General features: G+C 39.4%; 1 protein-coding gene across 1 annotated transcript in view; it reads left to right on the top strand.

The window, feature by feature from the left end:
- Positions 1 to 25,463, top strand: part of ADAMTS3 (ADAM metallopeptidase with thrombospondin type 1 motif 3) — a 229,285-nt gene that overhangs the window by 11,200 nt on the left and 192,622 nt on the right. Inside the window, exon 3 of the mRNA XM_024577370.3 lies at positions 11,653 to 12,059. Coding sequence (XP_024433138.2) covers positions 11,653 to 12,059 — 407 coding nt within the window. The remainder of the gene's footprint in view (positions 1 to 11,652; positions 12,060 to 25,463) is intronic.

The raw sequence follows: 25,463 nt of genomic DNA, 5'->3' as shown, positions 1-25,463 counted from the left end.
AACTAAAAAAAAAAAACATCAAAGAGTTTCTCGACCTAGAGGAGATGAAGTGAGGACACAGAATCTGGCTGTATTCAAAAGTTCAGCATGTGTCACGATTAATTTTTAATTGCCTTCGAGAGAAGATGTGCCCCCTTCTCTGTTAGTGTTTACGGCCTTGGTGAGCCCTGTGGTGTGCAGTGCCCTTTCTGAGGTCCACTCTTCACCCTGCTCACATTTTTCCTGGAGCAGCTGGCTCCTGTCGTTTCTGATGAAAGTCATTCCCTTTCCTTTGGCTCAGGATTTGGAAATGTTGTTGTTGGAGCTACTTCTTTAGCAGATCTTGAAAATGCTTATTTGATTTTATTCTTGTGGCCAGATTGTTGCATACTGAGAATTTATACCTGATAAAGGAAATTGCCTGTGTGAACTGCCTTTTCATAACAGAGCAATCAGCCGATTGTTGGGAGGGAATCCCAGTCTATGGGTTGGGTAACAGACCGTGGGGTGTGACAGCCAGCCTGGACTTGAGGCCCTGTATTGATATGCAGTCTCTTCTAACCGCATCAGAAACATGAGGTGGGGTTGGGGATACAGTGGGGACGGAGGCCTGAGGGGTATTGGGGTGGAAGGAATCTGAAACTGACTTCATGTTTCTGTAGCTCTAACTAGAGGATGATGATGGTGATGGTGGTGATAACATCAACTAATTTTTCATTTTTTGAAATGTTATTAGGCAAGCCCTGTATGAGACTTACCTTGTTTGATTCCTATTATTGTCCCTATTTTACAGATGACTTCTCTGAGCCTTACTTTTCATAACTTGCTTGCAGGATACCAAAGAGTGTATCAGTTTGAAACCAACCAGAATTCAAACACAGTGCTTTCTGACTCCAGACCTTAGTGCTTCCTTACTCCCTTCCTTGCCTCGGATGAAAGCCACATTGCAGCAATCACGGTATCCCGATAATCTGTGTACCGGGGGTGGCTTTGGAATTATTTAGATCAGCTAAAGATTGCTGTTAGATGTGGGAGGTTTGTACTGCAGTCACTCCAGGTCCTCGCAGTGTTGACTGTACTACCGAACACTTTTGTTCTCTGAACTGTTCCATAGTGTGGTTTTTCAAAATGTGCTGGGGACCTCTAGTATCCCTTGGAGATAGTTGTGTATCATTTTACAGCATGCTTCGAAAGATACCAAACTTCCTGTCCTCAGCTGTGAGCATGTGTGACTGAATGCGTGAAGGAGTTAGGAGGATCCCAGAGCATGGGCCACAGTGCTATTCTGTGAGAGCCCTCCGTCCCAAGAATTCCCACTTCCAAAAATAATCATTGATTTTGTTTTTCCCTAAAGACTGATGTACACTGAGAACATTTAAACACAGTTAAGATACCACGTGTCTGTCCCAAAGAGCATAAAAATCTCTCTAAGGACAAGACATAAGCATATAATTTTCTTCCATAGAGACTTTTATAACTTTCATACAGACGGTGTACGACAGTGAGAATAAGGAAGTTTAGACCAGGAGGGCTGTATTCTGGACATGTTAGCAGGGAAGATTTTTTTGGAAAAGATGGGGCTTGAAATAAACCGGAGGGGATGGGTTGAACTTGCATAGATGAAGGAAAAGCACCAGTTCTTTTACCCTGAGGGATACAGTAGAGCAGAGCTATGAAGGCAGATTAGAATGTTTTCGATAGGCTAATAGATGGTGTTGAGAAGGAATTAGGGATAGAGTGCAGAGGGCCTTAAACATCAAAGTTAAGTTTTGATGCACTTAAGTTACCTATTCTCTGAATTTCATTTTCTTACTTGTAAAGTGAGAGGATGTTGTTAGCACATGGTCTTTCAAGCAACTTTTGGCCTAAAGTAATGACAGCTACTTACACTATTCAGAGAGAATAACACGGTAATATTAATACTTAACATTTATTGAGCACTATGTGCCAGACAGTGTTCTGAGCATTTTAGATTAGGCCGTTTAATTTTTACAACAATCCTGTGAATTAAATACTTTTACCCTTATTTTTACAGGTGAGTACTGATGTGTTAAAGAGTCTTAAAGGACCAAAACCACAAAGATAGTAAGTGGTAGAGGCTAGGCATTTTATTATTTATTTATTTAAAATATTTTGTATTTTTCAATTATGACTGACATACAATATTAGTTTCAGGTATACAGCATAGTGATTAGACATTCATATAACTTATTAAGTGATTATCCTGATAAATCTAGTACTCATCTGCACCATATATAATTATTAAAATGGACTGTATTACCTTTACCTCTCCATGACTATTTCATAAATACCAGTTTGTACTTCTTAATCTCTTTCCCTTTTTCACCATTACCCATCATCTCTCCCCACAGGGAACCATCAGAATGTTTTCTGTGTCTATGAATTTGTTTCTATTTTGTTTGTTCATTTATTTTTTTAGGTTCCACATATAAGTGAAGTCATATGGTATTTGTTTTTCTCTGTCTGACTTATTTCACTCAGCACAATACCTTTGAGCTCCATCCACGTTGTTGTAGATGGCAAGATTTCATTGTTTTGTACGGCTGAGTCGTATTCCATTGTATATATGCACCATTTCTTCTTTATCCATTCATCTGTTGACAAACATTTAGGTTGCTTCCATGTCTTAGCTGTTGTAATTAATGCTGCAAGGAACATATGGATGCATATATCTTTTTGAATTAGTATTTTGGGTTTTTCTGGATAAATACTTCAAGTAGAATTAGTTGGTTCTTATTTGTCTCTTATGAAAACCTTTGTTTTAAAGTCTATTTTGTCTGGTATAAGTGTTGATACCCTAGCTTTTCTTTTGTTTCCATTTTCATGAAATATCTTTTTCTATCCCTTTACTTTCAGTCTGTGTCTTTTGCTCTAAAGTGAGTCTCTTGTAAACAGCATACATAAGAGTTTTGTTTTCTTATTCATTCAGCCAACCTATGTATTGTGATTGGTACATTTAATCCATTTACATTTAAAGTAATTATTGTTAGTAATGTAGTTATTATTGCCATTTTATTATTCACATTTTGTATTTTAGATCTTTTTTTTTCTTCTTCAAGAAGTCACTTTAACCTTTCTTATAATATTGCTCTGGTGGTGATGAACTCCTTTTTAGCTTTTTCTTGTCGGGAAGGAAGCTCTTTTTATCTCTCTCAATTCTAAATGATAGCCTTGCTGGATACAGTAATCTTGGTTGTAGGTTTTTGCTTTTCCTCACTTTAAATATTTTTTTTGCCAGTCCCTTCTAGTCTGCAAAGTTTCTGTTGAAAAATAAGCTGACATTTTTATGGGAGCTCCCTTGTAGATAACTAACTACTTTTCTCTTTTTGCTTTTAAGATTCTCTTTCTGTCTTTAACCTTTAGCATTTTAATTATGATGTATCTTGGGATGGGCCACTCTGAAGTCATCTTGTTTGGGACTCTGTGCTTCCTTGGTTTGTATGGCTAGTTCCTTCACCAGGTTAGGGAAGTTTTCAGTTGTTATTTCTTCAGATTGGTTTTCAATCTCTTGCTCTTTCTCTTCTTCTGGTATCCTTATGATAAGAATGTTGGTATGCCTGACATTGTCCAGAGGCCCCTTAAACTTCATTTACTTGGATTCTTTTTTTTGTTGTTTTGCTTTTCTGATTGTGTCTTCTACTATCTTGTTTTCTAAATTGTTGACTTATTCCTCTACTTCATCTAAGCTACTGTTGATTCCCTGATGCATTCTTTTTAAAATTATTTTTAATTGTATGTTTTCCATTACCATTTATCTCTCTTATACCACCCCCCCCCACAATCACCACACTGTTGTCCATGTCCATGTGTCCTTTTTCCTTTGTTACTCTATCCCTCCACCCCACTGCCATGCCCCACCCTGAGCTGTCAGCCTGCTCTCTATCTATTAGTTTCAGTTATTCTGTTATGGTATTCTTCATTTGTGACTTGTTCTTTTTTACGTTTTCTATCTTCTTTTTTATGACCTTTATCTATTTGTTTAAGTTCTCTCTGATACAAGTATTTTGAAGTCTGCATCTGACATATTGCTTGTCTGCATTTTGTTTAGTTCTTTTTCCAGAGCTTTGTCCTGTTCTTTCATTTGGGACATGTTTCTTTATGTCCTCAATTTGGCAGCCTCCCTGTGTTTATTTCTGTATATTAGGTAGAGCTGTTACATCTCCTAGTCTTATGTAGTAAGTGCCCTTTGGGGCCTAATGGCACAATCTCTCTGATCACCTGAGCCAGGTGCTTTAGGTGTGTCTTTTGTGTGGGTTGTCTGGGCCCTCCTGTTGGATGTTGTAGTTGAGCCTTGATTGCTATTGACACATCAATGGGAGGGGTTGACATTCATGCCAGTTGGTTGTCAGGACTGGCCATGACTACAGTGGAGGAGCTGTTGTGCAGGGGCTGACCCCATGAAGCAGGATTCACTTTAGCAGGGCTCTGGTGCCTGCTGAGCCTACTCTTTGGGTGTGTTGTTGTGGAGGTGATCGGGTGGTGCTCTGGTGTGGTCTGAAGCTGCCCCCTGCTGCATTGGTTCTGAGACCTCATGGGAGGTTCAGGCCAAAGTCATCTGCAGCCTGTGCCTGCCCTGCGTTACTTGGCATGAGCTACAAAGTGATCTGCAGGTGGTTGCCACTTGTGATGGGCTTGGAGGTGCCAGAGAGACTCCAAGCTGCAAACTGATGCTGGCTGCCAGAACCTAGGCGTTTTAAATGTGGAACATGGAAACAGTTTTCCTGGCAATAATTTACATCATGTTTTGGTACAACTTATACAATATTTGGTAATAAGAAATTATATATGGGAAGCTTGGACTTGGTACTTGGAGCTTTTTGGTTTGAGGTGATAAGGGCTTGAAGGTGATTTGAAGAAAGGAGAAATTCTTAAGGAGAAATCAGTAGAACTTGAATAATATTGACGTATTGAAGTAGGGGCAAAAGTTAAAATGAAATTGTTTTTCTAGCCTGGAGGTTTGGGAGATTTAGCACATCATGAAATCAGGAAGGCAAGCTAAATATTCAAGTAAAGTTAGAAATTTGCTTTAGATATCTGAAGGGTAAAAGAGAGTATAAGGCACATTATTCTCAACAGAGAGCTGTCCCATTGAAATATCAGTTTCAGGCAACTTCCTTCTTTTCACCTATATTTACTGAGGGCCTGTTTTGTGTGGGGTATCATGCTTAAACACAGACATGTGTAAATGAGCCCAAAAACTCAGAAATGATTAAAATTTGGAAACTATTGGAAAAGTCTAACATGGTTGACATTAAAACAAAGTCTGACTTAGCTCACAGGTCTGTAAGTATATGGAAACACAGAACACCAACTCCTCAAAACCTTTGATGTACAGATGTACACATACGCCACACATACATATATGTACATTTGTACAAGAATGCAGTGTTTTCATGCAGTACAAAAGGGAAGACGGCATTAAATTAAAATCTGGAATGAAGAATTTAGATTCTGGCAAGGAGAATTGTTAGTGTTATAATTAGACTGCTGGCAGAGGTGTGACGATACATTTTCTTAGAGATAGTTCAAGGTTCTGAAGAGATCCAGAATGGAAACATAGCCCTCTTACCTGCCTGGGTGCTGAACAAGTGGAGAAATAGCAAATGTAAAGACACAGTGAAAATATTGTTTTACAGAAGAGGCCAGGATGAAGCATGGGGCACTCATGTGGTTGGGCAGTGTTCTGGCAGATGGACACCCCATCCAATGTGGATCAGGCCTGTGCCCGGGGAAGTGGAAGAGAACATGTGCTCCATATCACGGTCCTTCCCAGGAAGAGGAATGATGAGGGAGGCGAGAGCTTTGCAAACTTCTTACTTTTCCCTGACTTACCAATCATGTACCTCACTCTTCATTACTGGGAGGAGAGGTTGGATAGGTGATGGGATAATGGGAACAAAGAGGCCTGGGACACTCAAGAGAAAACTCTCTCCTCACAGTGAACAGGAGCAGGTTAAAAGCGCTCTGCCTCGAACTTAAGCAAAAATAATGCCATCTACTTGAGATGCCTTAATTGTAAGAAAGGAGCAAAGATTAGATGATTTTTCAAGGCTGTTTTTATTTTTGACCTGTGTAGTTATAATTCTATGACTATCCAAAGGGATTGCAGAGTGGAGGCTAATTTCCCTCTGCTGCTTATAAGTGCGGGGTCCTGTGTCTGCTTTCCAGGAAGTCTGTCAATGATTAGATCAATTTATTTTTGTTTTTGGTAATTTAAAAGGTAAGACCTGGATACTATGAAAAGATTCATTTGTAGGCCAGCAAGAACTATGAGAATGCATACAGTGTTGGTAAGCAAAATTCTGACTGTAGAGGTATCTGACAGCTTGTGTAGTTTACTGGCATTGATTGCTTGGTCATAAATTACTGCTTGGGGTGAAGAGGATGCATTAGGATTTCAGATACCCCCTCAGGCTCAAACTGCTCTCATTCATTCATTTATTCAGATACATTTACTGTATTTATTGAATGACTTCAGGGTCTGTTTTAGGTGCTGGGAAACTGTAGTGAAGGGAACAGATTAAGAAAAAAAACCCTGCCCTCCTGAAGCTTATATGCTAGTAGGTATAAACAATAGCATGCAAATATAATTTATAGTTTGAGATGGTGACAAGTTTTGTGGAGAAATGCAACATATGAAAGGGCGATAGTGATGTCACTGGTGGCCAGGACAGGCCTCACTGGGAGGCACGTTTAGGCAAAGGCCCGATGGAACTGGGGGTGACCCATGCACTGGTCTGGGGGGAAGACACTGGTCAGAGGAAACAGCAAGTACAGACCTTGGGATGCGAGGATTCCCAGTGCTCGGCTGTGAGCTGTTTTACTCTGGGATGGGTTTTGAGAAGCATGACATGATCTGCCACTTTCCTCTGGCTCTTTCTTGAGGATAACCTGTAAAGGGGAAGAGCAGAAGCAAGGAGAGTGGTTATGACATTCATTAAAAACTGAGCTGATGGTTGTTTGGCTTAGGGGAGTAGCAGGGGAGGTGATGAGCAGTGGTCAGGTCTGGAGATACTTTGAAGGTAGAGTCAATAGACTTTGTGAAGATTTGGTGTGTGGTGTGAGAAGAGTTAAGGTTAAGGATGGTTTAGTCAAGTGTTGGCCTGAGTAACTGGGCAGATAGACTTGCTATTTCCTGACACAGGTGAGGGACAGACTTAGAAGCAGGAAGATAGGAAATTCACTCTTGGAAATGTTGAGGTGCCTAGTGAACGTCCACATGGACGGGGTCTATAGGCACCTGCACCGACAAGAGAAGAGCTCACAGGGGGAGCCTGGGGTGGAGATGGACGACTGGGAAGGCACTCAAAGTCAGGGGTGGGGTGAGCGCACCAGGCTGGAGCGGGCAGATGCAGAAGAATCCTTGGCGCTGCAGTGTATGCAGGTTATGGGAATAAGGGAGCTGAGGGACAGGGAGGGAGGAGACTGGTGAGGACAGTGGAGAACCGGAGGAGAATGGTGTCCTGGGAGCTAAATACTAAAAAAAGTGTTTCAGGGAGGAAGGAGAATCTGGGTCAAATGCTTATAGGACAAGTATGAAAATGCAGTCTTGACCATCGGTTTCAACAACAAAGTGTTACTAGACCCCCACAAGGGCCTTACCGGAGTGGGTTCGAGAAAGAACACGAATGGGAAGAGGGGAATTGGAGGCATCTAATTAGTCAATCTTTTGAAGTGTTTTGCTATAAAGGGGAGCAAAGCAGTGGGTTAGCTAGAGGAGGATGTGGCATCAAGAAAGTTTTTTTATTTTTTGTTAGAGATGGGAGATATGGCAGCTTATTTATTTGCTGGTGGGAATGATCTGGTGATCTGGGGAAAATTGATGAGGAAAGAGAGAGAAGACAATTGCTGAAACTGTTCTTGCAAAGGCAGGAGGAGCTAGGATGTGGTGTGCGAGCGGACGGTTTGCTTTCAGGTAAGATTGCAGACAGTACACAGGTAGCAGCAGGCAGATGACCAGGCGCTGCCTGCGGGTCGTGCTGGGTACTCAGTGAGCACAGGGCGGCCGTACAGTGGCCCTGGCCCTCCCGGCTTGTGGAATTCATGGCCCACAAATACCTGTACATAACCGTTGCTGTGGCTCTTCAGCCAACTCAGCTGACAACTGAATAGTTTCCTATATTAAAATTGCCCTTGGGCATTATTTCGATGAGTAGCTAACTTATATTTAAGTTAAAATGGCTAATCCTAATTGATTTATTTGCATAATCTCATTTAATCCTCTCACCAAACCTATGAAGTTGGAACTATCACCAACAAATGAGGAAACTGAGTCAGAGGAAAAATAAGGCACTTGTTCAAGTTCATATGTTAACTTGCTGTTTTCTGACTCTGTGGTTCATTCTTTGACTACAGGCTGTGTTGCTTTCGCGGGAGCACTTAGGCCTGTGAAATGTGTAATTTTTGAATGCAGGAAATTAACATTTGATATTATTTGGTGTTATTCTGTGATCGTAATCTGAGATTAAATGCTTTTGAGAGCTGTGAGCTTGACCCAGCACCCTTTTTGTTTTCTCCCAAAGACTGAGAAGTTTTTGAAACTATGCCAGAGGAAAAATCAGTTGACTGGCTGTGGGCAGGCAGAGTGTCGTCGTTATTGTGGTAGTTTTCCTCTTTAAGTCAGATGTTAAATTACATGTTGATAGGAAGATGTCCCATCTATTGTAAAGTGGATAAGAACACAGGAGCATGATCTTCAGTTTCAAAATGGTCAGAATTGGAAGTTTCCTTTGGCTCCTCGCTGGCTAGTGTCAGACCTTCTAGTCCTGCCTTCTCCTTTATGAACTGGGGACAGTAATACCTACCTACTGTGGCTGTTGTGAGAATTAGAGATGGTATGTTCTTAAGCACAAAGCACAGCCCAGTATTTACTCTGCTATTAAATGGCAGGTGACTAGGCCGCTCCTTTGTTAGTTTGTTAACATACCGTCCAGGGATGGTAGCCTGGAAGGCTACTAAGTGCATCTTTTTCCTTGATTACCTTAATTTCCTCCTGGAAAATGACTCAGTCAAGCTTTAATTTCAGAAATGTTTCTTATGTGCATGTTTTAGGAATGATTTACTAATTAGCATTGCACAAGACAGAGCTCTGTAGCAATACACCATGTTTATTATGAAAAAAGGTTCAGAACGTGTTGTCTGACAGGAAAAATGGAACTGTCCCAGTGACGCTGGAATGTACAGTTTACTGTAAGCATGAGGCTCTGGGTATCCTCTTGGGCGTGGAGGAGACTCCCTGCATTCTTTTTAAATTTTCTCATTGTCCAGTCACTTAATCCAGGTATCAGTATATTGTCTAGACTTTGGTTGTGTGAATTCCTTTCAGCGGAGATGGGAAATCCATGTATTAAAATTAAGCATTGCTTTCTCCTTCCCGTGAAGCAGTGAATGGATGGTTAGAGAAAGAGTTATAACCGGGATTATTGGTGCAGCCAGATGCTTGTGGGCCTTGGACAGTAAGTCAGAGTGTGGAGCAGCCTAGACAGAGCAAAGGTTCTTTAGTTACCCGCATTGCCACCTGCACACATACTAAACAAATCCCACTGACAGGGGATCCTGGAAAGTACAAAATCTTCTTTTAGGGTATATTGGGAATACCAGGTTGAGTGGGAAGTTCTTATCCTCAGGAATTAATTTGGGGTAAGCTTTGTCAGTCCACATCCAAGATCCTGATTCATCCTTTACCACCCTCCATCACTCCACTCCTGTGACGCTTGAGTTCATTCCCTAAAATTTCAAGTTCTCCCTAAACTGGAATTCCCAAAAGTATTCACCAGAGATGGCGGTAGGGAGACCAGTCTCTGTGTCCGTGCGTACAGCACTGGCTTGTGTGGGTCCTTGATGAAGACACGGAGCACCTGTGACACAGGGATCCTGCTGCTGCTGTGTAACTGCTCCTGTGCTGGGCTCAGGCTTCACTGTCTCTGGGGCAGGACAGTCCCGGCTCCTTCTCTGCCTAGTAAATATTTGCAGCCCTGTTACTTACTCTGTGCATTTCAGAAAGAGGGACATTTTGTTTAGATCCATTGGTCATTGTAAGTGGCATAATGATTACAAACATGTACTCTAGAAATTTCCAAGTTGCAAAACGCCTTCATTTGTCTTCTGGTACTTTACACATTGTTTAAGGCATTTAAAAAGCAGGAGAATAATGGAAACATAGTGATTCTATAATTATATTTAAAAGTATAGATTGTAGGTTCATTTATGGGTCTCAAACTCCACTGGATGACATACATGCAGTTTCTATAAGTGAGCAGTATTTGTGAATCATATGTTTTCAGGGTACTTTAACAGACCACAGCACTAGTCTTAGGCTAGAATTATGAAGGTGGGGAACTGTTTAATTCATACTCTCAGATTTCTATTTCCATGCTTGCTTTCTTCATCCTCTTGCCCCCTCATTTCCTTCGGGATCCACTGCCTTCTGCCTTCAAGGATAAATGGTTCATTCAGTGTATTATCCCTCCTAAGGACGCTTGCATTTTAGCAGACATAATACTCACACTGACCAAATGAGGGGAATGAAGTTCTAACAATGAAATTCAGTTTAGCATGTAAGTGGCCACCATTGTTGTCAGGTGGACCCCAAATACACTTTCATATTCAAATGAGCATCTGTCCCATGTAAGGAACGTGCTGCAAAATGACAATGCCACTTGCCCTTGACTAACCAGTACCTGTGTGTTCAATTTATAGATTATTATTTCTTATTTTTTACCCATTTCCTCATTTTCTGAAAGCATTCTGTGATTTTTGGGACATGACATGATGTAGCAGAATGAATATGTGAGAACTGGAGTAGCACTTGGGTCCATATCCGAACTTCATAGTTATTTGACCATGGAAACAACCGAGTCTCCATTTCCTCACCTGTAAAGTATGATTGTTAGGTTGTTATGATGGAGAAAATGTGTATAAACTACAGTGTATAAATTATAGGCTGCGGGAGATGCAACATAAAGTAGCTATTGTAATTACTGTAAATTCCAGGATTCTTATAGGAAAAAATTTTAAAGATAAGAAAAATATTTCTTCTACATAATAGCAACTTTGTTAAAAGTTTGTAGCAGGTGTCAGTTAAGCAATAACTAATTAATTGGGAACATGTTTTGATTATAAGCCAGGTATTGTTCATGGAAACTTTATTCATGTTCTCAAATATATAAATGAGATATGAATGTTCACATTGTAATAAACTTTTAAAAATAATAAACCATTTTTTAAAAAGATTTTATTTCTTTTTAGAGAGGGGAAGGGAGGGAGAAAAAGAGGGAGAGAACCATCAATGTGTGGTCGCCTCTGTCACGCCCCCTACTGGGACCTGGCCCACAACTCAGGCATGTGCCCTGACTGGGAATTGAACCAGCGACCCTTTTGTTCATAGGCTGGCACTCAATCCACTAAGCCACTCCAGCCAGTGCTGTAATAAACTTTTTTTAAAAAATGGAAAAAGAGTCTTTGAACACAGAGTTACCTAAGTGCATTTGAGAAGTGATTTGAGTTCTCAAAATGTAGTGCTTATGAGATGATTCAGAAATAAACTTATTATGCAAGTTGAGGTGCAGTCTTGTGGTGGGCACCTTATGCTGTGTCCTCCTGTGTTCTCTTGTTGTTGCACAGGGTCCTACAATTCTATTTTTCACTCCACAGATTCACCCATAAAGAGAAAGAAAGAGTATGAGCTGGTGACTCCAGTCAGCACAAATCGAGAAGGACACTATCTCTCCCATATTCTTTCTGCAAATCACAAAAAAAGATCAACGAGGGACGTGTCTTCCAACTCTGAGCAATTGTTCTTTAACATCACAGCGTTTGGAAGAGATTTTCATCTGCGACTAAAGCCCAACATCCAGCTCATAGCTCCCGGGGCTGTTGTGGAATGGCATGAAACATCTCCAGTGCCCGGGAATACATCCAGCCCTGTTAATGATCATCAACCAGGAAGTGCTTCTGAAGGAATCTGGAAAACAGAGCCTTTGCAGACTAACTGTGCTTACGTTGGTGACATCATGGACATTCCAGGAACCTCTGTTGCCATTAACAACTGTGATGGTCTGGTAAGACTCATTCCCTTTGTGTGTATTTGTTTGCAGGCGTTTGGGAGTGTAGCATGGCTTCAGCATGGTTGGGAAGGTGGAGGTGGAAAGAAGCCTCATTATTATAGTTTAAATTTAGGAAGAAAGAAGCAGGAGAAAGCATTTGATTGTTAAAGATGTGTGCTTTGGCTTAATTTTGACATGAAAACAACATTATTCCAAGAAACAAAAGACAGCTATTTTAATAGGGGTTTTTTTTTTTTTGGCTTATATTTTTACTTGTGTTACACTGGGGAATTTTATTTTCTTATTTCTTTCAAAGTGTTTTGAAAACTTTCTAAAGAAACTTAGATTCCTCCAAAATGATAGTATTACACTTACGTGGAAACTTTTGATATCTTCTTAAAGTATTTTGAAAGCATTCTTTAGCTTCCCCACAGAATGCTAAAATGGGAACTCAGCAGATCTTCTGTCGGAATGTGTTCAAATAGCATTACTGTATGAACTGGTGATATAGTTGTCTCTGTGTGGTGGCTTTGATTCATAGTAACCTTTACCTTCAAGTAAAATACCCATAAGTTGCTCTTCAGTTGTATGGCTGAACCCCATAATGACTGAGCCTTCTTTACACTCTCTGCAGATGTGAAGTATTTTTATTTGTTTTGTATCTCTAGATGTTATTTGAAAAGTGTGTCATTTGAACATTTGAAAAATGTTTATGCCTTTTTCTATCCACAGTTGACTGCAAGTCTTTGTTTAAAATGAGCAACCATTTTTCCTTCCTGTGGTTGCCAGGCTGCTGTTTCTTGGGAGTTCAGAGCTTTTCCTTTTGTTTTATCACTGCTTCTAAGAGTTCTCAGAGTATCCCTTACATTTCTGCTTATGATTTTTCTACCTTGGCTGGTCTTCCACCAATACTATGAATATTCTGCTGTTGTCCTCTCTATACCTAAGACCAAGGAGTTAGGATACCATATGTTTTATCAAATGCTGTTGGGTTCCTTATTTCAGGCTTGATTTTCCAGTCTTGCCCCACCCCATGATGGTCTGTAGATTTTTTAAAAGCCAGTCCAGAAAATTGAATAGAACGCGTGCAGCAGGTCTGACTCTCCAAGTTGGATTCCATTCGTTTAGGGTCCACACCCTCATATTTGGGGTTGGGCCATGTTTGGGGGTTTGAAGACATAAGGGATCTTTCAACTTCTTCTTAGTCTGCATAAAGGTTGACTAGACCTGAATTAACTAAGTTATTGAGGTTTAAATTACTGAGAGAGCTGGATTTAGTATTGCAAAGACAGAAGTGGAAATAAGTTATAGAAAAGGTACTGTTTTGTAAAACTTTTAAGTAAAATGTATTGATTACAAAGCTTAATTCAGCATTATTTTTTAGATTTTAAGCATAAATAATATCATGTGCTTTTTATCTCCTCAGCTCAGACTTGAAACTTGCGATATTGGCTTAAAAATCATTTTAAGGGAGGCAAAATGCAAGAAAATCTTATAATGGATTATCACAGTGATTTCTAAACCCAATTTAGCAATGTTTTATTTTTACTGTATGTGTGAGATTATGTAGATTCAGAAATCTGGGGCAATAAAACTTTGTGACCAAAAAGAGAAAAAGTCACTATAAACTGTGATTGAAATTATGAGGTTTGTTTAATTTCTCATTTTAAAGGGATGATATTCACTGCTGACATCATGTATATGTAGATACAGTATGCATCCATCTGTGTATATAGTACACTACCAGGGTACACTACAGGTATTAATTTATCCCATTTGTTGATCTGATCAATCAGTTAATTAAAAGTTTTTGTAGGAAGCCAGTTACAGGTCAATCACTCTTCCAGGCACTGGAATAACCACGGTTACCAGGCTTATGGAACTCAAAGATGTTAAATATGCCACAGAATTTAAGTATCAAAATATTTAAAAATATGTATATGTGTTTATATGTGTATATACATATATGTGGGTGTATATGTGTGTGAGTCATGTTTAACTTAAACATTGTGGTCAAAGGGAGTATTCTGTAGGGAGATTTTTTGAATGGGACAGTTTCAACCCAGAGAAAAGTGACCAGGGCCTTCAGTCTGATCCAGCAAAAGGGTAGGTCTGGGTGTAGCAGGCAGTGCTGACTCTGAGGGTGTGCGGAAATGGAAGCCTCTTCTCGAGTTTCCAACTCACAGTAGCTGTGGAGGGAGACTGCAGAAGATGGCAGGGAGAGGAGCAGGGGTGCTGAGAGCAGGTCATCTATGGGACTTTGTGCTCTGTGACTTCGAAGTGGACAATACTCTGAGACAGGTAATTTATATTAGACAGAATGTTTTAATTAAAAAAAAATACAATGCTACTCAAAGTATGTCCATGAATGCAAGTTTCTGACAAATATAGAGAGCAAGACTATATATATAGAACTGTTATAGCAATTTGACAGTTATTGTATTTATATTCATTCTAATAACAAAAAAGTGGATCTGCCTTTTGACCCAGCAATCCCACTTCTGGGAATATATCTGAAGGAACCCAAAACACTAATTTGAAAAAACATAAGCACCCCTATGTTCATTGCTGTTTATTTACAGTTGCTAAGACATGGAAGCAGCCCAAGTGCCCATCAGTAGATGAGTGGATAAAGCAACTATGGGACATTTACACAGTGGAATTCTACTCAGCCATAAAAAAGCAGAAAACTTTACCCTCTGTGACAGTACAGATGGACCTGGAGAACATTATGCTAAGTGAAATGAGCCAGGCAGAGAAAGACAAATGCTGTATGATTTCACTCATATGTAGAATCTAATGAACAAACTGAACTAACACAGAGGCAACACAGAGACAGACTCATAGATGGAGAGCAGATGGCAGTTGTGGGGTAGTTAGGGGGTGGAGGGATTGAGCAAAAAAGGAAAAAGGACTCATGGACATGGACAACAATGTGGTGATTGCTGGGGAGAGAAGGGAACTAAATGGTAATGGAAAAAATACAATAAAGATTAAATTAAAAAATGAGACTGGGGTTTTGTGTCTTGTATTTTTTTTTATTTTTCCAGTAATTAGTTTTTATTGTACAATTGGGGAGAAAATAAACTCTTGCTTTACCACAGATAGTTTGGAAAGCAAGCAATGACTCTTACCTCTTTACCCCTCTGGACATCAGAGGCTTGACTGAAATACGTAGAGTCTCCCTATTCTAGTTAACTGTGTGAAATGATCACAGGAAAGGTGCTTTAAGGTAGACATTATTGGAGAGGACAAAAAAATTCCTTGAGTGATATTTCCAGAGCTACAGTCTAGAATGTGATCTAGACATAGACATACTTAATAACTAACATATTATTCTTTGGGTTTCTGAAATCATCATTAAAGTCATCTGCACAAGGGAATTGACAATGATTCTCACCTTATGTGCCCAAGAACAACGTCTGTACCTGTGTAGCAATACCTTTTCCTATTCCTTGCCAAGATTGCCACTTAAGAGTGACCGCTCATTCTTTACCAGTTACAACTTTATTCTTACTCTTATTGGTCCCAGTTATAGGTAAGAATTATGGAGATATTCAGTCATAGACTTGTCCCTGCTGTCTGACAGTATCCGACCTAGAACAAAGCTCTACTTCTCTAGACCCTTCCCCAAATCACCCAACCAAAGCCTACATCCTGATAATAGTTTTTTTTCCCCTTAACACTTTATTACTGAGATGCCGATGGTTCCCTCTGATGTGCATTCTCCCCCTGCAACTTGTATTAAACCCAGCTTGTCAACTGCACATGTGCTCCTGGTGCTTTTTGGTTAAAGGGTGTTGATGTGCTTTACCTCTCTGCTTCTACATCCTTGAGGTGAGAGTCCATTGGTCAGGACGGCAGGCATTTCACACTCTCCTCAGTGGGAAGACACTTCTGGCTGAGAATCCCAGCTGAAAATAGATTTCTTTATTCCACAGAGCCCTGGCATTTGCTCTGTAGCGCCACTAAATCTCCCCTGCCAGTAGCAGCAGCTCATAATCATATTTTGTGGTCTATAAATTTGCCAAAATAAAGGATTGTTTGGTTAGTAGACTTTATGTCATGTATTTCATAACATAAGGAAAGTGGATTTTTCTAGGCCTGCTAGAACAATATTGCTCTGTTAATTCTCCTGGATCGTTATAAGAGGAAACAGTTGGGGGTGGAAGAATTGACTGGTGAATGGCTCTTTTGGGTTATCCAGTTCAGTGATTTCTTCATGGGTTGATCAAGGGAATTTATCTAGGACAGAAGTTTTCAACATTTTGTTTAAACATCCAGAGTTCTTCCATCCCATGAAATCACTGCGGGTTATCTAATAACACGTAAAATGGATAAACTCAAGAAAGGCCTGATTAAAACACAGGTGGGAGGTTTCTTCTGCCTGGTGTCTCTTCCTCCTGCCTTGTTTCACTCTAGACTACTCTTGGGCCTCCTGGGGCATCTAACAGGGGTCTTCACTGATAGGGTAGGAGGTCCTGGAAGCTTGAGGTTAAAAGTTGGGAACCATGAACAGAACCTTTATTGCCAAAATATATACTGCTAAAATATATGTTAGTTACATCTGGTTAATACTGGAGGCATTTCATGCTTTTAGATTCGGGACATGGCCAAATGAAGTCTTTGTGGACTGCTGCTAACTTAGAAAGAAAACAGCCTTAAGATTTCCTTGCCTGAAGACTTTTACTTTAGGATTTTTTTTTGTCCCTTCTAAAACATGTTCTTGTCCTGCCTATTTCAGTGAGTCTAGCTGTATAAGCACTTTTTAAATAGCATTTTAAAAAAGCATTATGAGATAGTGTACCTGGGATTGAGAATATTTGACCAGTGATTGTAAATGCAGCTCAATCTGGCAAATGAAGTATGAAGTGTCTGATACTAAAAAAAGAAACAACTTTGTAGCTATTTATAATGGATTTAGAAAAGAGGGTTTTCCAGGGCTGATCTTTTAGAGGCTGACATTTGTACATGTGCTTTTATGAGAAGAACCTGATCGCTAACAGCCAGTCCCTTCCCACCTTTTCCTTTCATGGACCGTGTCTGTGGAAGGCGTCGTGTATTTTATTGATGGGAGAAGAGGGAGATCTGTGCCTTCATGGTCTACGTGCTCATTTAGGAGACCTTGAAGTTCTGAGGAACGAAGGAGTGAGACCTTCTTTCAGCTCTAGGCATCTACCCGAGACAACTTTAGTAATGTAGGATTAGGAGACACTCAAAGTCCCTATACCCTTAAATTTCTAGATGTAGAAGGGAAAAAGCATCAGGCAACAGCCCCTTTAAAAATTAAGAATGGGCGAGTGTCCTCTATGTTCATTAGTCTGGGAGAACCAGTTTGTGACAGATCTCACGACTTCTTCCCTGAGATTTGGACTAGCTGTGGCCTTTCAGGAGCTGACGGTGTTTACCTAGTTACTGTGCCAGCATGTGCCAGATACGGGCTCTTGGATACCTCTCCCACCTGCCTCCTTTCTCAAATAGATAGGCTACAGTTTGTGCTTATAGTGGGCAAAGAGGGAAGTTTCGGCATAGTCCTTGATCATTTTCACATTTCATGTCTAATTTTCATAAGCTATGTCTAGCTTATTCCAAAATTTTGGCTCTATTTCTCTTGCATGACTTAGTTGGTCTTATACAAAAAAAAATAGCCAAATATGTGAGCTTGGAATAATGTAGGAAGTGGAAAAAATGGTCAAGTGTTTTCAAATTTTGAAAATAATTCTTTTTACTACTTATTTGGTAGTTAATCTAAATCATTAATGTTTGTTTATGAGTACCACCTAGTCAGTGCATATTATTTGATTTACATCAATTTGATTATGATTTACTAACTTTGGTATAGTAAATTTTTAAATTAGGTTTAAAGATGAGTTAAAAATAGGGAAAAGAGTAAATGTGTATTGAAAGTCTTTCTTTGGACATACATGGAAAACAGAATAAAAGGGGAGGGGAAAGACTTTTTCTTTTTGTCGTTGGCCTGGGAAGTAATGCTTCCTATTCTTCTCAATGCCACGGCAACCATGGTTTTATTATAAAGTAATGCTTATTTTTAAAGATACTCAAGAAATGCCATAGAGCTGTGAAAGCACTGCCGAGCATATCTTAAATGACAAAAGTACAGTGAGTTATGGATATGATGCCCTTGTGCATAATCATGCTTTGAGGTCACAGAGTTCTTTTTAAAATTTCTTTATTTTTTAATTGTTTGTGCTATTACAGTTTTCCCTACTTTTTCCCTCTTTGCTCACCTCTACCCAACCTCCACTCCTGCTAACTAAACCCAGTTTCGAAGTTTGCATCTGCAAAAAAACCTATTATTCATTCAATTTAATGCTCTGCTTCTAGGAATACTGATAAGTTAATACAGCATTTTGAAGTACTAGGCCACGTACAGTGCTGTATTGATTGCCGTAGTAAATAGTGAAGGAAGTGAGGTGTAACCTTTGTCTTCCAAGGGTAATGTAAATAAGATATGCAAAAGTAGAATCACAGTACAAGGCAGAATGTTTTAAATGCTTGCAAGACTAGAATAGATGAAATGTGAAAGCTAGATTATGAAAAGATTCTTTCTGCCTGGAAGGATGGTAGAAGGCTTCCCAGAGGAAGCAATATTTGTGATACCAGATTATTGAAAAGACAGATACTTTTTATTAAAGTGATCACTGATGATGGCAGGGAATGGAATAGGATGGGTAGGAGGAGGAGCCTGTGGGGAAAGGAAGGGAATTGTGTGGAGGTCCACAAGTGACGGCCACAAGAATGGGGAGAAAATGGGGTGAGGTTGATTTCATGACCTTTGTAACATATGTAATGAATACACTGGAGAGCTGAAGAAGTGATGGGTAATATTTGACAGAATATAGGGCCAAATATCATACAAAAAGGAGGGAGGAAGGAAAGGGAGGGTGAGTGTGTGGTTGATAGTGACAGGCTTGCATGGGCGTTCTGGAGGAGAGGAGGATGAGCATTCCTGGTTTTAATTATGTTGCTTTTTTTTTTTTTCATAGAAAAGTTGTTCTGAAGTCACGAGGGCTTTTTTTTCTGGAGTTTAGACAGGTTTATTTTCAGTAACTTTTTTTCTCGCTTCTGTCTCCCAAATTTTATCTGAGATGATTATGAAATTTGATTTTTTAAAATCTGACTTTCTTTTAGTAGCTAGGTCCTTCAGCCTTTCATGTTTGATCAGTTAAATGCCCATTTAGTAAAGCTCCATCTATGGCTATAATTTCTTCCATTTAAAATGTTTTTCTCACTTTCTTACTATATATACTGTATGTTCATATCCCTTACTTCTTTATAGTTTCCAAGAAGTACTGTTTTTTTTTAATTCAGTATATTTTATTGATTATACTATTATAGCTATCCTATTTTTACCCCCTTGCCACTCTCTGCCTGATACCCCCATTCCCTCCAGTAATCCCCCACCTTTAGTTCATGGCTATGGGTCGTACATATAAGTTCTTTGGCTTCTCCATTTCCTATACTATTCTTAACCTCCCTCTGTCTATTTTGTACCTACAAATTATGCTTCTTATTATGCTTCGCTGTACCTCTTTCCCCCATTCTCACCCTTCCCCTCCCTGTTGATAGCCCTCCATGTGATCTCCATATCTACGATTCTATTCCTGTTCTAGTTGTTTGCTTACTTTGTCTTTTTTTTTTTAGATTCTGTCATTGATAGTTGTGAGTTGTCATTTTACTGTTCAAAGTTTTGATCTTCTTTTTCTTACATAAGTTCCTTTAACATTTCATATAATAAGGGATTTGTGGTGATGAACTCCTTTAGCTTTACCTTGTCTTGGAAGCACTTTATCTGCCCTTCCATTCTAAATGATAGCTTTTCTGGATAGGGTAATCTTGGATGTAGCTCCTTGCTTTTGATCTCTTTAAATTCTTCTTGCCAGTCCCTTCTTACCTGCAAGGTTTCTTTTGAAAAATCAGCTGATAGTCTCATAAGAATTCCTTTGTAGGTAACTCTCTTTTTTTCTCTTGCTGCTTTTAAGATTCTCTATCTTTAACCTTTGGCATATTAATTATGATGTATCTTGGTGTGGTCCTCTTTGGTCCCAACTTGTTTGGGACTCTCTGAGATTCCTGGACCTGTATGTCTATTTCCTTTACCAAATTAGGGAAGTTTTCTTTCATCATTTTTTCAAATAAGTTTTCAATTTCTTGCTCTTCCTCTTCTCCTTCTGGCATCCCTATGATTCGGATGTTGGAATATTTAAAGTTGTCCCAAAGATTCCTAGGCCTCTCTTTATTTCTTTAAATTCTTGTTTCTTCTTTCTGTCCTGGTTGAATGTTTATTTCTTCCTTTTGTTCCAAAGCATTGACTTGAGTCCCTGCCTCCTTCCCTTCACTGCCAATTCCCTGTATATTTTTCTTTATTTCACTTTGTATAGCATTTACTTCTTCCTTTATTTTGTGGCTACACTCAATCATTTCTCTGAGCATCCTGATTACCAGTGTTTTGAACTCTGCCTCTGATAGGTTGGCTATGTCTGTGTCACTGAATTCTTATTCTGGAGCTTTGATCAGTTCTTTCATTTGGGCCATATTTCTTTGTCTTCTCAATTTGGCATCCTCCCCGTGTTTCTGTGTATTGGGTAGAGCTGCTTTGATTCCCCATGTCATTAAATTGTAAGGGGCAGAGCCTTAGGTATTTGCCAGGGTGGGGCAACCTGCTTCACCTCTTTGTGGTGCTATAGGTCAGAGAGGGAACAATGCCGCTTGCTTGGCTCTTGCCCTATTTTCATTCACTTCCCCCATTTCCTGTAAGCAACTGGCGCCCTTCTAGCTGCTGCCCTGGTACTTATTCCCAGAGTAGTTAGGTTTGCGTATGTCCTAGGACCCTGTGGGCCCTTTTAACTGACTCTCCTGAAAGAACAGCAGTTTCTTCTGCTGCCCAAAACCCCACTGGTTTTTACAGCCAGGGGTTTTGAGGCTTTGTTTCCCCAGCACTGGAACATGGCTGTGTGGTCTGGCCTGGGTCTGGGATCACTCACTCCCCAGTCATCCTTCCCAGTTTTTATCCAGGGGCACATGTGAATGCGGGCCTGCCCATTCTGCTGTTCATCGCCACTGCTGCCTCACCACCATTTTTGTCACTTGTAGTATTTACACTATGCATAGCTATATGTATGTATATATATGCAAACATATATGCATATATACACATGTATTTATGCATACACAAGTATATACATATACATACAAATATATGGAAAGTCATAGAAAAGGCAGAGAATATCAATGTTTAATTCAATACTGTGATTCAAGGACAAGTGACAGAATTTGCTGTCAGGTTAAACAGTTGGTAGCAGAGCTAGACTGGCCTGTGGATCTATTGACAACAAAGCACATGGTGGCTCTGGTGCCCCAAGCTGCCTATCTGTGCTTCTCACAATGTGGGTCATTGACAAGGAGGCCATGACATAAATTAACTTGTATGTTTTTAATACTGTTAGATATTTATTGAGATTAACCAGAAATACAATTGAAAAGGGAGATTTTAACTTCCTATCATCAGTCTATAATAGTGAAATTGCAAAAAAAATTGGAGATAACAAAATCAATTGCACTATTTATTAAGGTAGTTAGACTTTGAACTCTCTGTTTCTAAAACAAGAAACTTTAAACACTTGGTATTTTTCCAAATATTTTCAAAGGAGCTGATTAATTTTTGAGCAATCTTAAACTCCATTAAATGTATCAAGAGATTGTCATTAGACTTATTGTGATTTGTAAGTCCTTTGATAAACTAATTCGATTCTTCCATAGTGATAATAAATTTCTGAAAATTCTACTTTATTGATTTTAAAAACTGGGATATGTAATGGCACTAACATCTAATTCCAGAGTTAGTAATATTTTTGAAAAGGATATTACATAGCCTGATAGGTTTTGCCTGCTTTTCTAAAATATTTAGAAGATACTAAATTTGGAGTATTACAGTAAGAACAATCAGAAAATACCAGTGAAGAGGAATAGTGACCAATCTGTTGAGTTAGGATATTTTGAAAGATTTCAGTTTGGAAAAATGTAAGTACAATTGTTGACAGAAGTCAAAAGTTTTATAAAATGGCTGAGGGAAATGGTTCATGTAGGGAGCAGGCATGGTGTTGGTTTAGAATCAGATAAACCTGGACTCCAATTCCAGTTCCACCACCTACCAGTCTTGTGACTTACAACTTACTTAACCTGATGGAAATCTCTTTCCTTCAGTAAAGTGGGGAAGGTAATGCTTGTCAGGCCAAGGCCTTCCCAAGAATGTTAATGCATCTTTCACACAGCCTGGCTCCTGGGAAATCTGTGATTGTTACTCTAGTAATTTCTTTTTTCTGTCTATAAATATTAGCCCTTAAGATTTTGTGATTAATAATAATCATGATGACTAACATTGTGGAACTTGTGGAAAACACAATCTTCTCTGAAGTGAATACCTTGGTGAAACTCCTGTGATTTCGGATCGCCTTTTGCACCCAGTACAGAACTCTTCTATCACAGTCTTCTCTGCAGGCACTCCAGCCCCTGCTCTGAAGACTCCTGGGATATGCACTTCTTTCCATCTTATTTGCATAGAGCTCTGCCACAGAGAAAGTTCTTCCTTAGGTTCTGCTTAGAAACATGCAGTGAAAATATCCCGCTCCACTTACCAGAGTCTTCTGAGTTGACAAAGATAAGGTGACAGTGGTTGCCTTCTTACAGTTGTACGAGGTTTTACACGATGAACAATCATTCAGTGCACCATGCAGCAAACCACTTCATTTTTAGGAAACATTTTCCTTTATTATTGTGATAAATGCCATATCTTGGCTAGAATGAAATTAATCAGACATAAGTCATAGTTTTAACATTCCTCTCAGGCTTTTAATTTGATCAAATATTTTAAATGAGGAATCCCAGAGTGAGACATTTTGGGGATAGTGAAAAAGAGTTCTGTGACGTTAGATTGTGTACACTGTTCAGTGTCTCTCCACCCTTCTTCATTTCCTATCTCTTTCATTAGGTGATGGTGGTTAATATGCCATCTTATATCAACTTTTCCCCCAATCTGGAGTCTTTTGTGGGTAAAAGAAACATACAGCAAGGAGTATGCATTTTCTGCAACTCTGGAGGCAGTTGAGGGGCTGGAGATAAGGGTGGAATGGTGAGTCCTTGGCTCCAACCACCAGAAAATGCACTTTTGAAATTAAATGTCATTATCAAAATGATCTTGGTGATTTTTTTTTGATTATGTGATAGGACTTTCCAAAGCCAATTTAAAACGTATGAGATTTTGGAAGGTCTCCTTTTATCTGGCGATGCTCCGAAGTGGAAGTTCTTTATAGACTGAAAGGACTGTACAATAGAAGCTGGGGTGTCATATGAGCATAGCAGGACCCAGTCTGAGCATGTGAAGCCCAAGAGAAAGCAAAGACCAGCACTTAGTGAGAGATTCGGCAAATGTTAGCAACCAAACACAGTGGGAAACGTTTTACTTAGCATTATCTGTGAAACACTATGCTTTTAACAGTGATTCGCATCTTGGGGCAATACTTCCTTTGGGCTTGCAGGATACTTGATCTTGCTTAGAGTGTGCCAGTATTTCATGCTTTCCTGCCTGGCTTCATATAGTCCTTTATTTTGCATACCTGGCTCTGAGGATGGTATTAACTGGCTGCCAGGACAAGAAAGCAGACCAAGCATAGTGATGTGGGTTCAGATAAAATTAAGTCACTGTGAGATACCTGTTTCTGTTTGGTCAGCTGAATGCCACCGTCACCTTGGGCTGCAACTATGGTGCCTGATTTAGACTTAGCATAATGATGAGGGAAGACTCTGAGTCATATTGGTCCCAGACCCTAACCATTGATCTATGGTTTTCAGGGAGGGGCCTCTTTTTATATACCATGCTTGGAAATATTTTAAAGGTACATAAATCTATGAGGATGTTTTTACATTTGAGCTGTATTTATAGACCTATCTTCTTACTCTTTACCATACTTAAAAATTAGGGGTTGGAATTAAATCAGTGATTCTTATTGTTTCACCTATTGGACCTTATATTATGAAATATTTTGCAAGTGAGAAAAATTATTTCTTAAGTCACAAATCATTTTACCTAGCTATTAATAATAAAAAAGTATAAAATTGCTGGTCAGAGTTCCCAACGAATACAAATTACTCTCCCTCTTCACTGAATCATATCTTTTCCAATAAAAAGATTAAATTATTCATAGATGCACCATGTTGTTCGGCCTTGGGACACAGCAGCCGTCATTCCAGGTCTTCATTACTGCCTCCACCGGTTCCTATGGCCCAGGATCTACAATTGGAACATTGTTAACTATAAGCTTTCCGAGATTCTAGAACTGATGTTCTATGACTGTATAACTAAGTGTGTGTCCTGTTTGTCCTCATGGCCAGTGCATGTCTGCCCAAGGAAGAAATCAAAGCATCACATGGACCATTATTCATTAATCACAGTCTCAAGTGGAAATGTCATGTGTGAATGTTACTTTTCTAAACTTTGAGACATGGTTACTTTCTAATAATGTTTTTTCTAATTTAAAATTTATTTTTAATCCACTAACTACAAATGTGTATTCTCAAAGGCTCCAAAGAACCTAACTGCAATAAAAATGTTGGGAGATGTTTGAACCTGACCCCTTATGAAGTGTGGAAATAACACACACACACTGCATAGTGAGGTTTTGGTCAATGATGGACCTCCCAGAGAATGGTGCTCCCTTAAGATTACAATGGAACTATAAAATTCCTATCACCTAGCAATGCTGTAGCCGTGATAACACAGTAGCATGACGCATGACTCATGTGTTTGCAGTGATGCTGATGTGAACAAACCTACTATGCTGCCAGTTATATAAAAGTATAGCACTCACAATTATGTACAGTATATAATACTTGATAATAACTATGCTACTCATTTAGGTGTTTACTATGCTATACTTTTTATTATTATTTTAGAGAGTACTCTTTCTACTTACAAAAAAAGGTTGCTAGAAAACAGTGTGACCTGTTAGGGCAGCAGCGGCGTGACACGTCTCATGTTTACTGGGTCCCCGGATTGTGTCCTTTCCTCTTGTACTTGATTGAATCTCATGGTGTTTTGTACAGCAGCATGCTCTCTAGGTTTGTATATATATAGCACATGGTATCATATGGTAGGTATATCATGTAGCCCAGATGCCGAGTAGGCTGCACCATCTAGGTGTGTGTAAGTACACTCTGTGATGTTCACACAACGTATTTCTCCTAACTATGCGTTTCTTAGAACGTATCTCTGTTGTTAAGCAGCACATGAAAAAAAATGTGTGTATATATCTCTATATACAGATATAGAGATATGTACATACTATATACAGATACATACATATATACATACACACACAGAGAGAGAAACATATGTGTATTTTT

The sequence above is a fragment of the Desmodus rotundus genome, chromosome 4 (genome assembly GCF_022682495.2).
Source record: "Desmodus rotundus isolate HL8 chromosome 4, HLdesRot8A.1, whole genome shotgun sequence".
Lineage (NCBI taxonomy): Eukaryota > Metazoa > Chordata > Mammalia > Chiroptera > Phyllostomidae > Desmodus > Desmodus rotundus.
Note: the sequence above shows the minus strand (reverse complement) of the source record. Positions and strands in the feature narration are given on the sequence as shown.